Source organism: Siphateles boraxobius, unplaced genomic scaffold, assembly GCF_051911475.1.
Source record: "Siphateles boraxobius isolate OS27281-9 unplaced genomic scaffold, OSU_SipBor_1 305, whole genome shotgun sequence".
Taxonomy (NCBI): Eukaryota; Metazoa; Chordata; class Actinopteri; order Cypriniformes; family Leuciscidae; genus Siphateles; species Siphateles boraxobius.
The window spans coordinates 70001-82242 of NW_027508926.1; the positions used below are offsets into that span (position 1 = coordinate 70001).

The 12242-nt window shown below is 37.4% G+C and overlaps 1 protein-coding gene and 1 long non-coding RNA gene across 2 annotated transcripts; both read right to left on the bottom strand.

Annotated features, from left to right (window-relative positions):
• Positions 1-335: 335 nt before the first annotated feature.
• LOC143757501 (uncharacterized) lies at positions 336-769 on the bottom strand. The gene is made up of 3 exons (XR_013210570.1): positions 699-769; positions 515-598; positions 336-425 (listed from the first exon to the last, which is right to left on the bottom strand). It is a non-coding gene; the product is annotated as an uncharacterized LOC143757501 (long non-coding RNA).
• Positions 770-2069: 1300 nt separating this feature from the next.
• On the bottom strand, positions 2070-8030 carry LOC143757497 (inhibin beta B chain). Its single transcript, XM_077248563.1, has 2 exons — positions 7471-8030; positions 2070-4812 (listed from the first exon to the last, which is right to left on the bottom strand). Exons 1-2 carry the CDS (start codon positions 7841-7843, stop codon positions 4055-4057), a joined length of 1131 nt encoding a protein of 376 aa, XP_077104678.1. The 5' UTR covers positions 7844-8030; the 3' UTR covers positions 2070-4054.
• Between the last annotated feature and the right edge of the window lie 4212 nt (positions 8031-12242).

A 12242-nucleotide genomic window follows, 5' to 3' on the forward strand; every position in this document is an offset into this window, starting at 1 on the left:
CACACACACACACTCCTCACACACACACACTCCTCACACACACTCCTCACACACCCACACTCCTCACACACACTCACACACACTCCTTACACACACACTCCTCACACACTCCTCACACACTCCTCACACACACACACACACACACACACACACACACCGACACACACACACACACACACACACTCCTCACACACACTCACACTCACTCCTCACACAGACTCCTCACACACACTCCTCACACACACTCCTCACACACACACACACACACACACACACACACACACACACACACACACGCACACACACACACACACACACACACACACACACACACACACACACACTCCTCACACACACTCACACACACTCCTCACACACACTCACACTCACTCCTCACACACACTCACACACACTCCTCACACACACTCCTCACACACACACACACACACACACACACACACACACACACACACACACACACACACACACACTCCTCACACACACTCACACTTACTCCTCACACACACTCACACTCACTCCTCACACACACTCACACTCACTCCTCACACACACTCACACACACTCCTCACACACACTCCTCACACACACACTCCTCACACACACTCCTCACACACACTCACACTCACTCCTCACACACACTCACACACACTCCTCACACACACTCCTCACACACACACACACACACACACACACACACACACACACACACACACACAGACACTCCTCAAACACACACACACACACACACTCCACACACACACACACACACACACACTCACACACACACACACACACACACACACATACACACACACACACACACTCCTCACACACACGCACACTCACACACACACTCCTCACTCACACTCCTCAGACAAACACTCACACACACTCCTCACACACACACTCACATGTGCAAACAATCATTGAATTACTCAACACCAGCCAATCATGGCTTTAGAATAGGACTATAAACAGGTCAAAGGTCGAGTTATACAAATGCTTACAGTAAAAAATGAAGTTTGGTTTCAATCTTGCTTTCGTATTTACATTGAATTTTTGCAACATCTCTCAGCCAATTATTTTCAGTCTTGTACAGAAATGCACAGAGGAGTTTGTGAAAGAAGAGCTTCAGGTTTTGAATATCTGTGTGTATATGATATATCCAAAAACATAATATTATGGCAAAGGTGTTTGCAACGTAAGACAAATGTTTGCTTTTGAGATGTTTGTGATATTTTGAATGCAGTGCTTCATTTTGCCAGAGATGTGAGGCATTTTTAATTTTTGAATTTTGTGTGTGCAATTCATGGATTTGTGTTTAAAGTTTTGAAAATGTGTGTAAGCAGTTGAAAAAACTGTAATATAACAATGAACACAATGTCTCTGGATTTGATGCACGTCTCTTTAGCTCTAATTACAGCATCTCTGGAAACAAAACCTAATGATCATGATTTGATCTGACAGAATCATTTTACATAATATATTTTATTTGTTTCAAAATCCACAAACTTTGTTTATTTCCAGCTCTCAGACTTTCGGACGTTCTTTGTGTTCGGTGAGTTAATATTTATATGTATATGTCATGTTTGCAGCGAAAGCAAACAAGTAAATTTTTTTATGATGAACAACCCTTTCTATAGTAGATTAAAGTCATGCCAGAAATATTTCACTGTTGTTTACTCATCAAATATAGACATCTATAAAAACCACTTCATTTATTTGCCCATGCAAACACGCTCTTTGCCTTTTAGACATTATTGATTGACTTCTTAGAAATCCTGCTTTTTTCCCAAGAGTAGTGATCAATTACTTGTCAAGCGATAAGAGACTGTATGACCGTGAAATATTGTAATATCGTTCTGGATTTGCTTTTGGATATCGTTTCTGGGAGTGATACAGAAGAACATGTCAAACATCAGGGTTTGTTTAGTCTAATGATGTTTGACGTGACCTTTGTCCTTAATTCAAATCTTTATTTAGTTTTAGTTTTTCATTAAACCAGGCATGAAGTATAGGTAAAATATTTATTTTCAAAATCACATACATTCAGCAAAATTACAACATACAACACAGTGCAGATTTCCAAGCTCTCTCGCACTTATAAGAAAATATTCCTTTATTAAAAAATTATATAAATTAATCTCATAGAGTTACAGCTCCTTCAAAGAGCTTAAATTAATAGCTTTAATATTGTGTTACAGTATTATTTTTGTCGAAGCAAAAATAAAAAAAGCACATTTTGTTCGTACTAACTATGCAAAAATAACATATAAAGTGCAGTTGCAGAACGTTATGAGCTCAAACCCGTCCGATGCAGTGAATACACACACTGATATATCTCACACTGATATATGCATCCCTAGGAAGTGCTTCAAACCAAATGAGACAAAATACACACCAAAACATGACACTTGTAACATGTACAATGTAGATTATTGTACTGTTTGTAGATTATCATACATTAATTGCTTTTGCAAAGGCGCTATATAAATAAAACATATCATTATTAGTAATATTACAAATAAAAGAAAGGGTATCTGTTTAAACAGCTTGAAAAGAAAAGCCAGAACTACACGTGCTTAGTTGCATTTGGCTTTGGCGTGAGCGGTCAGAAGTTAGCTATCATGAGACAAACATTAATCAGATACTGCATTGCATGCAAAGAAAAATATTTTCTTTCTCAGTATTTTTGTATTGTTTTCCGTTACAAAGATCTAAACATTCTTAAAACTTGAGAAGCAAGGTGACTGAAGATATTACGTCTTGTTTCTAAATGAATTGAGAACTATGAAAGCTTGTTTCTGCCACGGAATAAAACATTTTAAAAGATAATTGCGACTTTTTATCTAACATTTGTGAGTTTACATCTTGCAATTCTGGCTTTATTTCTCAGAATTACGAGATATAAAGTCAGATTTGCGAGATGTAAAGCCAGAAATGCGAGATTAAAGTCAGATTTGCGAGATGTAGCCAGAATTGCGAGATTAAATTCAGATTTGCAAAATGTAAAGCCAGAATTGCGAGATTAAAGTCAGATTTGCAAGATGAAAAACCAGATTTGGGAGATTAAAGTCAGAATTGCGAGATATAAAGTCAAAATTGCGAGATATAAAGTCAGAATTGCGAGATATAAAGTCAGAATTGCGAGAAATAAAGTCAGAATTGCGAGATTAAAGTCAGAATTCCTAGAAAGTAGGAATTACATTTTTTATTTTGTATTCTGTGGCGGAAACAAGCTTCCATAGAGAACAAATATCTGCCAATGGAGTCAGAAAAATAAACTTAATTCAAAGGATAAACAAAACTATTTTTCTGACCCCCATTGGCGAATTCCCCCCCCCCCCCCCCCTTGTTTTAAGCACTTTATTCTGACTCGAGTCATTTTGCTTCTCAAGTAAAAGTCTCTTGAGCCACTTTCAGACCTTCTCTTGGACGTGTAGCAATAATACCTGAATGTCATGTTGGTTAACCATGCCATTGTGCTTCCCTGAGTATTTGAACATCTATAAAAACCTATAAGTCTTAGACAGAAAGCCTTGATTAGGTGTTCCAGCAGCAGATGCATAACAGCTCTGCTAATGTTTGTTGTTTACGTGCGTCCGCAGGACTCCACGATCATGTACGGATGCAAAAAGTGTTTTGGTCTATATAGCTAATGTTGCCCTTCATGACGACTGTGAGGGGGGTGAATTTTTTATAACTCATCCGTTTAAATGATATGAAGCCTTAAAGTTCTGCATAATTAAGGGCGTGGCCATTTGAGTGACAGGTGGATTGCCGCTGATGTCACTACTGTTAGCGCCACGTCACCTCAGCTAATTCGCCTTTTTGCCCATTTTCGTTTATCCGGGAGTCAGTGACGCACTAAAAAGATGGCGACTGCCACTTTGGGCTTCAAAAATGCTCTTCAGAAACATACGTCCATATTTTTTTACAGTCTATGATAAAAACCCATAATGCTTAGCTAGAAAGCCTTGATTATAAGGTGTTCCAGCAGCAGATAAATAAGAGCACTGCTAATGTTTATTGTTTATGTGCACCCGCAGGACTCCACGATCATGTCCGGGACGTCGGTCTTCACGATGGTGTGCTGAGAGTTGAAGTAAACCATTGAGAGCGGGCGTCTCTGGATGGGAACGCAGCAGGACGACACGGCGGTGTGGATGCCGTTAGCCTTTAGCTGACTGAAGACGGTGGCGTGAAACGAGGAGGCTATGCCTGGCGAGCCCGAGAGATGTTGCGGACACTGTCCCATACAGTAGTTCATGTGGTATCCCTCGGGCGCTATGATCCAGTCCTGCCACTGTATATCACGAAACTTAATGTAAAAGTCTTTCTTGCAGCACACGCTCACGTCGTCTCCGCAGCGTAGCGAGCGTTTGCTTAGCGCGTGAGTCGCGGCGTCTTCACGCAAACGCACCTGCGCTACGAGGAAGGGCTGGTGTTCGCCGGAAGCGTCGCGGATACACAGGTTTCGTTCTCCGTCTTCGCAGTGAACCTCGAGGTTGAGGCGACGCTGGCCTCCATCTAGAAAGGCTTGTAGGGCAGCGGTGACGGGGAATGTGTGCCAGCCGCCCCGCGACACCTCAACGCTCCTCTGGATTAGCAGTGTGCGATTGCTAGCGCCCGACAGGTAGATCTCAGCGTTCACACGCTCACCGGGACGCGGGGCGTCCGCCGGACGAACATAGAGCCACAGTGACGACTGAAGAACTTGAACACTGTGGCCTTTCTCCTGGAGGAACTGGAATGATAGACTGGTGTCGAAACCGGGCGAGACCTCGTCATCTGGAGAGAAATCACAGAGGATGGAATCCTTAAACTTTAAACTACTTTAAACTTCTTCAAACTTTCTGGTCCAAACTTTCACAAAACAACTTTAAAGGGGTGGTTCAGGATTTTGGACACCGGACCTCATTTCCAAGTTACCCTGGGTGTTATTTATCAGTGGAGAAAGTAATCAAAAATTTTCATCCAGTCCTTCCAGTTGCATAGTTCGCCGGTGCTAGGCTAGCGTGAGTCAACGGTTTCTGCTAGCCTGCCATTAAAAACAGTTTTACCCACTCCACAGTACACCAAAAGCAAATACATTATAACGCCAGACTATCGATGTAAATGTCTGTTAAGAGAATAATGTTAGAAATCAAACTACTCTTGCATCTCAATGATCGCATTACATTTACAGGAACTAGTTTCTCGGCAGCGGCGGAAGTTTACTTTGCTCCGGTTAGTAGTACTGCGCCGAAAAGAAAACGCAGAACAGAAGCGCACTACAGTCGGGACGTCTAGCTAGCTAGTAGTAGCCTTGAACAGCGATATTGAAACATTGGATTGTAAACGAAGGAAATGGCACATGGTGATATACTCTTCTTCTGTAGTGATGATGTCAGCGGCAGGGAAATACACTCGCGTGATTGTCATGTGGACCGGCTCTCTCGTTGCCTAGGTAACTTATTATCACTCCGCCGCTGCTGTAGACTATGCTAATAAATACAGGGAACAAAGTATAACTATTGCAATGCAATGAAAGGGTAGTTCGATTTCTAACATTATTCTCTCAACAGACATTTACATCGATAGTCTGGCGTTATAATGTATTTGCTTTTGGTGAACTGTGGAGTGGGTAAAACTTTTTTTAATAGCAGGCTAGCCGATACCGTTGACTCACGCTATGCAACTGGATGGACTGATGGATGAAAATTTTTGAAAACTGTCTCCACTGATAAATAACACTTGGAAACGAGGTCCGATGTCCAAAATCCTGAACCGCCCCTTTAAAGTTTGTCTCGACGAACTTTTAAATCTTCTAATGAATCTAAGAGATATGATACCAAATATCTCTATTTTTGTACAGATGAAATAACTGGAAGCAAATGACATCGGGAATTGCATTAAACATAAACTATTATTTATGCATGTATATAATTAAGACATGTTTGCATGTATATACTGTAAATATAAATATTTTATATATAAACAACATATTTTTCTTAAATATATACATGCATGAGTGTGTTTATATATACAAAATAATTATAGACAGTTCACACACATATATTATGTAAACATAAACTTTTATTTTGGATGCGATTATTCGCAAATCTATATATATTTTTTTAATTTCAGTTTGAGTTATTTTAATACATCAAGTTAAACTAAATAAAATTGTTGTCTTGCCCTTTTTTCTCACATTTTATTTTATTTCAGTTAAAGTTTATTTTATTTCAAGTAACAATGATTTTTAACTAGCCTATAATATCCCTGTTGTATTGAACAAAATTCTAATATTTGAATTTGTAAGAATGTAAAATGTTTTATTGATAGAGGGATGTGCGGACGTAACATTTGCAATGAAAGCAAATCTTTTTTATGCATTTTTAAGCATGCATTTATTAAGGCACAATAACCCAGCTAGCAAAAATATTTCTAAGAATGTTTTAAACACGTTGATTCGGAACTTTAAGAAAACATTCCATTGTATAATTTAGAACGTTCTTAAGACATTCAGAAACAAACAGTAACATTTAGACAATTATAGATTAACATCCAAGAAGAAAAAGAACGTTCCATGAAGGATGTATAACTAATGTTTTTGTATCAGATTATCAGATAACTTTGAACTAACGTTCTATAACAATAGGAACAAAGTTTGTTCATAACTTTCACCTTTGAGAATGTTTGCCTAGACACATTCTTAAAATGTATTTGCGTTCATTGGTACCCACGCTGTAAAAAAAAAAAAGTTCATTGAGTTCATTGAAAATAAAAAATGGAGTCATTAAAATTCATGATTTGTTATCACAACTTTTATCTTTTGTCAAATCAGCCTGGATAATTATTTTGGTTCAGATAACATAATATTTTGAGTTTCTGTTGAATAAACCAATATCCTCCATTGTATTAACTCAAATTTTATTTTCAATGAACTCAAAATTGTAACGCAGCCAGGTAACTTACTTTCTAAGCTAAACCACCATGAACGCAAAGACAATTGAAGAATGTTTCTACACTGTAAAAAAAAAAAGTTTGTAAGTTACCTGGTTGTCTTTTTACAATTTACAATTTTGAGTTCATTGAATTTAAAGAGTTGCGTTAATACGATGGATCATGGAGAAGATTTGTTTATTCAACAGAAACTCATAATATTATGTTATCTGAATCACATTAATTAAGTTGATTTGACAAAAAAAGATTTGACAAAAAAATCATGAAATTTGTTTTCAAAACTTTTTTTCTTTTGTCAAATCAACTTAGATAATTCAAGTGGTTCAGATAAAATAATATTTTGAGTTTCTGTTGAATAAACCAATTTCCTTCATTGCATTTACTTATGAATTCAAAATTGTGTTAAACCAAAAGTTAAACCAAAAATTTTTTTTTTACAGAGTGGGTACCAATGAACACATTTTAAGAAGTTTCAAAGCAAGTCAGATGTAGGCTACTCACCGACATCAGCGAAGCTCACTATCTCATATGCCTGGTTATTCGTGTCCGAGTTTGGTAAGTTATTGTCCAGCTCCAGAGTCCCATCTTGTCTCACGCGTCCCGCGTGCAGTTTCCGAAGCGCGGTCATGAGCGCGGCGCGTGGCACCGCGTGCGTGATATTCGGCCTCTCCCGCAGGTGAAGCTTGTTCAGAATCTGTTGTTTCGCGATCTCGACCAGGTATCGTTCCTCCGCGTCCTTCTCCATCGCCGGTATACCGCACGTCGGGCACACAGTGGTGGCCGTGCTCGTGCCCTTCACCGTGAGCGCGCTCAGCACCACCAGCGTGGTGGACAGCACCGTGAACGCGGACCACGATAACGACTCTGAGAGCATAATGCAAAGTTTTGCTTTGCTCGTTTCACTGGGAGAGAGTGGGCACTAGTGAGTGGACGCAGAGAGTGAGCACTCAGAAGTGGGGTAATCCATCAAAAGTTGTGACTCCTTTAAGGGACGCACCAATGACGGTGTCTGTCACACATGTGCGCGCGCTCGGGGGGAGGGAGGACGGTGAAGATGAGCGACTCACACACACACACACACACACACACTCCTCACTGAAGCATAGATATATATATATATAGCCCTGATGGGGTTAATCATTAGCACGAACAAATAAACACACGACACTTACAGTGCCACGTCGAGCCGCAGTCCAAAGCCTCACCTCTGTCCCAGTGACCCGCAACACTGTAACCCTAAACCACTCGGACGGTACATATGACGCAATGTCACGTGGGGGAAAACCAGTTCGGTGGAGTCACAGCATCCGATCCCTCATCCTCTGTGCAGTCACTGTAAAAAAAATGTATTGTTGATTTAACTTAAAAAGGCGAGTTACCTGGTTGCATTACAATTTGTAGTTCATTGAAATTAAAACTTTGCGTTAATACAATAAAGGAGATTGCTTTAATAAATTGAAACTGAAAATATTATGTTATCTGAACCACATAAATTATCTAAGCTGGTTTGACAAAAGACAAAAAGATGTGATAATAAATCCTGAAAATATTTTTTAAGTGCTTTTACATTGCTTTAATGCATCAAAATAAGTTAAGCTGCAAGTTTAACTTCTTTTAAAGTTATACAAGATTATATATATTTTTAAATCAGTTTAATGTAATTTAAGTTGAAATGAAGCTCCCAGACTGTGCATTCTTAAAAATAAAGTTTCTTTATTGGTTCCATGAAGAACGTTTAACAACCTGTCCATTGCTCAAAATGTTCTTTATGATGAAAAATGGTATTAAAATATTTTAAGCACTATAAGAAAAAGCACTTGTTCTTTTAAGAACTGTTCACTGAATGATTCTTTAGGGAAACAAAATAGTTATTTTTAAAAGTATATCTGACCTGAAAGTGGTTCACCAAAAAAGAAAAAAGAAAAGATTCTGTCATCATTTACTGTCAAACCTGTTTAAGTTTTCTTAAAGTCCCCCTGTATTCAATAACTGTATCCCTTAAAACTCATTTTTGATCACCAAAATTACATATTTAAATATTTTCTCCTTAAAAAAAAGACTTAACCTTAAAATATCTTGAATGTAACGCGACACTCTTGCCTCATTTAGTATGCGCGGTTCTATGAATATGCAAATGAGCCCCGCCTCCACTCACTCACTCACTCAGAAATCCACTGGTTGACGATCACACATTGATCTGATTGGTTACAAGGTAGTTTGTGACGTCAGAAACACCAGCGATTTCAAAGCGTGTTTTTGAGACTGTCTTTGGTTCACTGCAGTTTTAAGCAGAAAATACTCAGCAATGCTGTCGGCTTATGAATTTACACATGGTTTGTCTTAAAGCGTCTTAAAAACACCACATAGACACATAAACAACATTAAAAGCTGGATTTTCACCACAGGGGGACTTGAACTGTTCCCTAAAGAACCTGTGAAAAAAAAAAACATTTGAGACTTTATTTTTAGAAGTATATATCTGACCTGAAATCTGTTTGACTTTTCTTAAGAGATATTTGAGAAATGTATTATTTTTTTGTCCATAAAAAGTGAAAGATAATGCTGTCCAATGTTGTTTGATTCCCACCCACTGTCCTTCAGAAGTCAAACAGGTAAATTATGTTTGTTTTTTTGTTTGTTTTTTGTGAGCTGTCCCTTTAATATTATTTACAGAGGTGTTTATTTTACAGATGCGACAGTAAAATCATAAGAGCCACATATAGAGCTGAGAGTTATCCATAAAACTTTTTTTTTTAGGAAAGACGATTTTTAACCAAGAATTGTGCATTGGATTCGGTGGTTCGGGAAGGTTGAGTTCAGATATCATACAGTTTGATATCGCTGGTTCAATAAATGTTTGTGCATCAGGTTTTTGTGCTCTTTAAAACATGCGTTGTTTAACGACTAACAAGCTATGCGATGTCTAATAGCTATTTAAAAGGAATCTTATATCGGTAGCACGAGAAATAAATAAAAAAGCATGGGAAAGAATGTGAATAATATATTTTTCATCTCTACATGGATAAATAATCACTCCGCGAGACATCAGAGCAGCAGGAGATGCTGTAACAGAATCAGCGGCGCTCGAGTCTCAGTGCGCAGGCGCCGTCTAGCGGCCACACGTCATCACTGTCCCCGATACGTGCAGCGCTTTACTGGATGTTGAATGCTGTCATCCGTCTCATTATATCACCTGTTGTATAAGTGCATATAATAAAGTTGATTGTAAGCATGTGTACATGTTTCTTTTTTAGTAAAGTTTACCATTAATAGTTTTTCTTTCCTCAAATTCTTTGATGCACCATCTTTGAACTTACCTGAGTTTCAGGAATTATTTGTATTGTCGTTCATGAGATGATAATGTTTCCTAATAGCTATTTTATTGCGAGCATTTGGCCACATCAGTAAAGCACATGCCATTAATGGTTTATTATGTGTCTGAATGTGGAACTTGATCATTTCAGACAGATATTACCTCACATATTTACACTTTTCAAGTTGTTCAAACAACTATTTCGCCACTCTCATCACAATAAAATGGATCACAGATGGATGGATTCTGAAAGATTCACACGTCGTATAATTGACAGGTTTGATTGGGGGAGATTGAGTACTTTCATCAGAATATTTGCTGAAGCTAAAACATAAATGACAAAAACTGCTTAAAAAGCATAAAGATATCTGATGAAACCACTGAGGTCTATCAGCAGATTTTACCCAATATTTGCAGATTGCATAGAGATAAGAGTCTATCACAAGATCTGACCGTTCTGATGGTCAAAAGAAACACCTAGTCCTTTTTAATAAAGTACTGCACACAAACAGCCCAAATATTAGAATTATGCATAAAATGGTGATTTTCATATTGTATACACACTCTAAACAATGCTGGGTTGTTTCAACCCAAATCTGGGTCAAATATGGACGAATCCAAATGTTGGGTTAAAAATTTTATTAAAAATTTTAACTCAACTTCAACTTTCACTTTAAACTGTAAATTTTATAATTACATTTTTAACCCAATATTTGGGTTCGTCCATATTTGACCCACATTTTGGTTGAAACAACCCAGCATTTTTTTAGAGTTAAAAATAAAGCTTCCAAAAAATAAAAAAATAAAAAAAAAAATAAACACAGCATTGCCATAGAAGAAACATTTTAATAATCTAACAAATATTATTTTTTCCACTGTGAATAACATTAAGATTCCATTGATGTTAAAGATTCTTCATGGCACCATAAAGAACCTTTATTTTTAAGAGGGTAAAATAAAATCTTAAATTTTTTTAAATGGGAAGTTAAAGAAAACTAAAAACTTTTCTGACTCTATAGAAATTCGTTTAGATTCCCTTCTGAATGTTTTTTTCATCCTCTCAGAACTGGAGATTCGGGTTTCATCCGGATGGTAAAGCCGAACACTATTCCTGGGTTGCACAAAAAATACCCAACATTGTGAAAATAACCCAACGCAATGACCGAATGGGCTCAACTAGTGTTTGAGAAGAAAAACCCATCAATACATTAAAGCTGTGGAAGACCCACTAAATATAGGATAAAGGTGAAAGTGAACCGTGAGTTCATTACGTGCTTTATTTGGAATGTTCCGGTCCTGACCTCAGAAAAAAGAAGAAAAATCAACAAGTGACAGAGAGCACACGTGCTTGAAATCAGGCCAGTTCAATACATCTGCCTTATCTGAGACTGACTAAACCCTATATGTGCAACTCTTTTAAAAGGACATTATAACATGTCTTTGTAACATTATAAATGTCACTTCTGATCAACTTAATGAGTCCTTGCTGAGTAAAAGTATTAATTTCTTTAAAAAAAAAATCTTACTGGCCTCAAACTTTTTTGAACGGTAGTGTATAATGTATCTTACAAAAGCTTTCTATTTCAGATAAATGCTGTTATTTTGAACTTTCTATCCATTTAAGATCCCTGAAAAAAAAAAAAAACATGTTTCTTGTGCATCAAATAATCATATTATAGTGATTTCTGAAGGATCATGTGACACTGAAGACTGGAGTAATGATGCTGAAAATCACAGGAATAAATTACACTTTACTATATATTCACATAGAAAACAGATGATTTACATTATAATAATATTTCACAATTTTTACTGTATTTTTTATCAAATAAATGCAACCTTGGTGAGTAGAAGAGACTTCTTTTAAAAACATTAAAAACTTACTGATCCCAAACTTTTTAACGCCAGTGCAAATTTGCTTATTTATTTATGCAAACGTTTATGTTAGATGCGATTAATC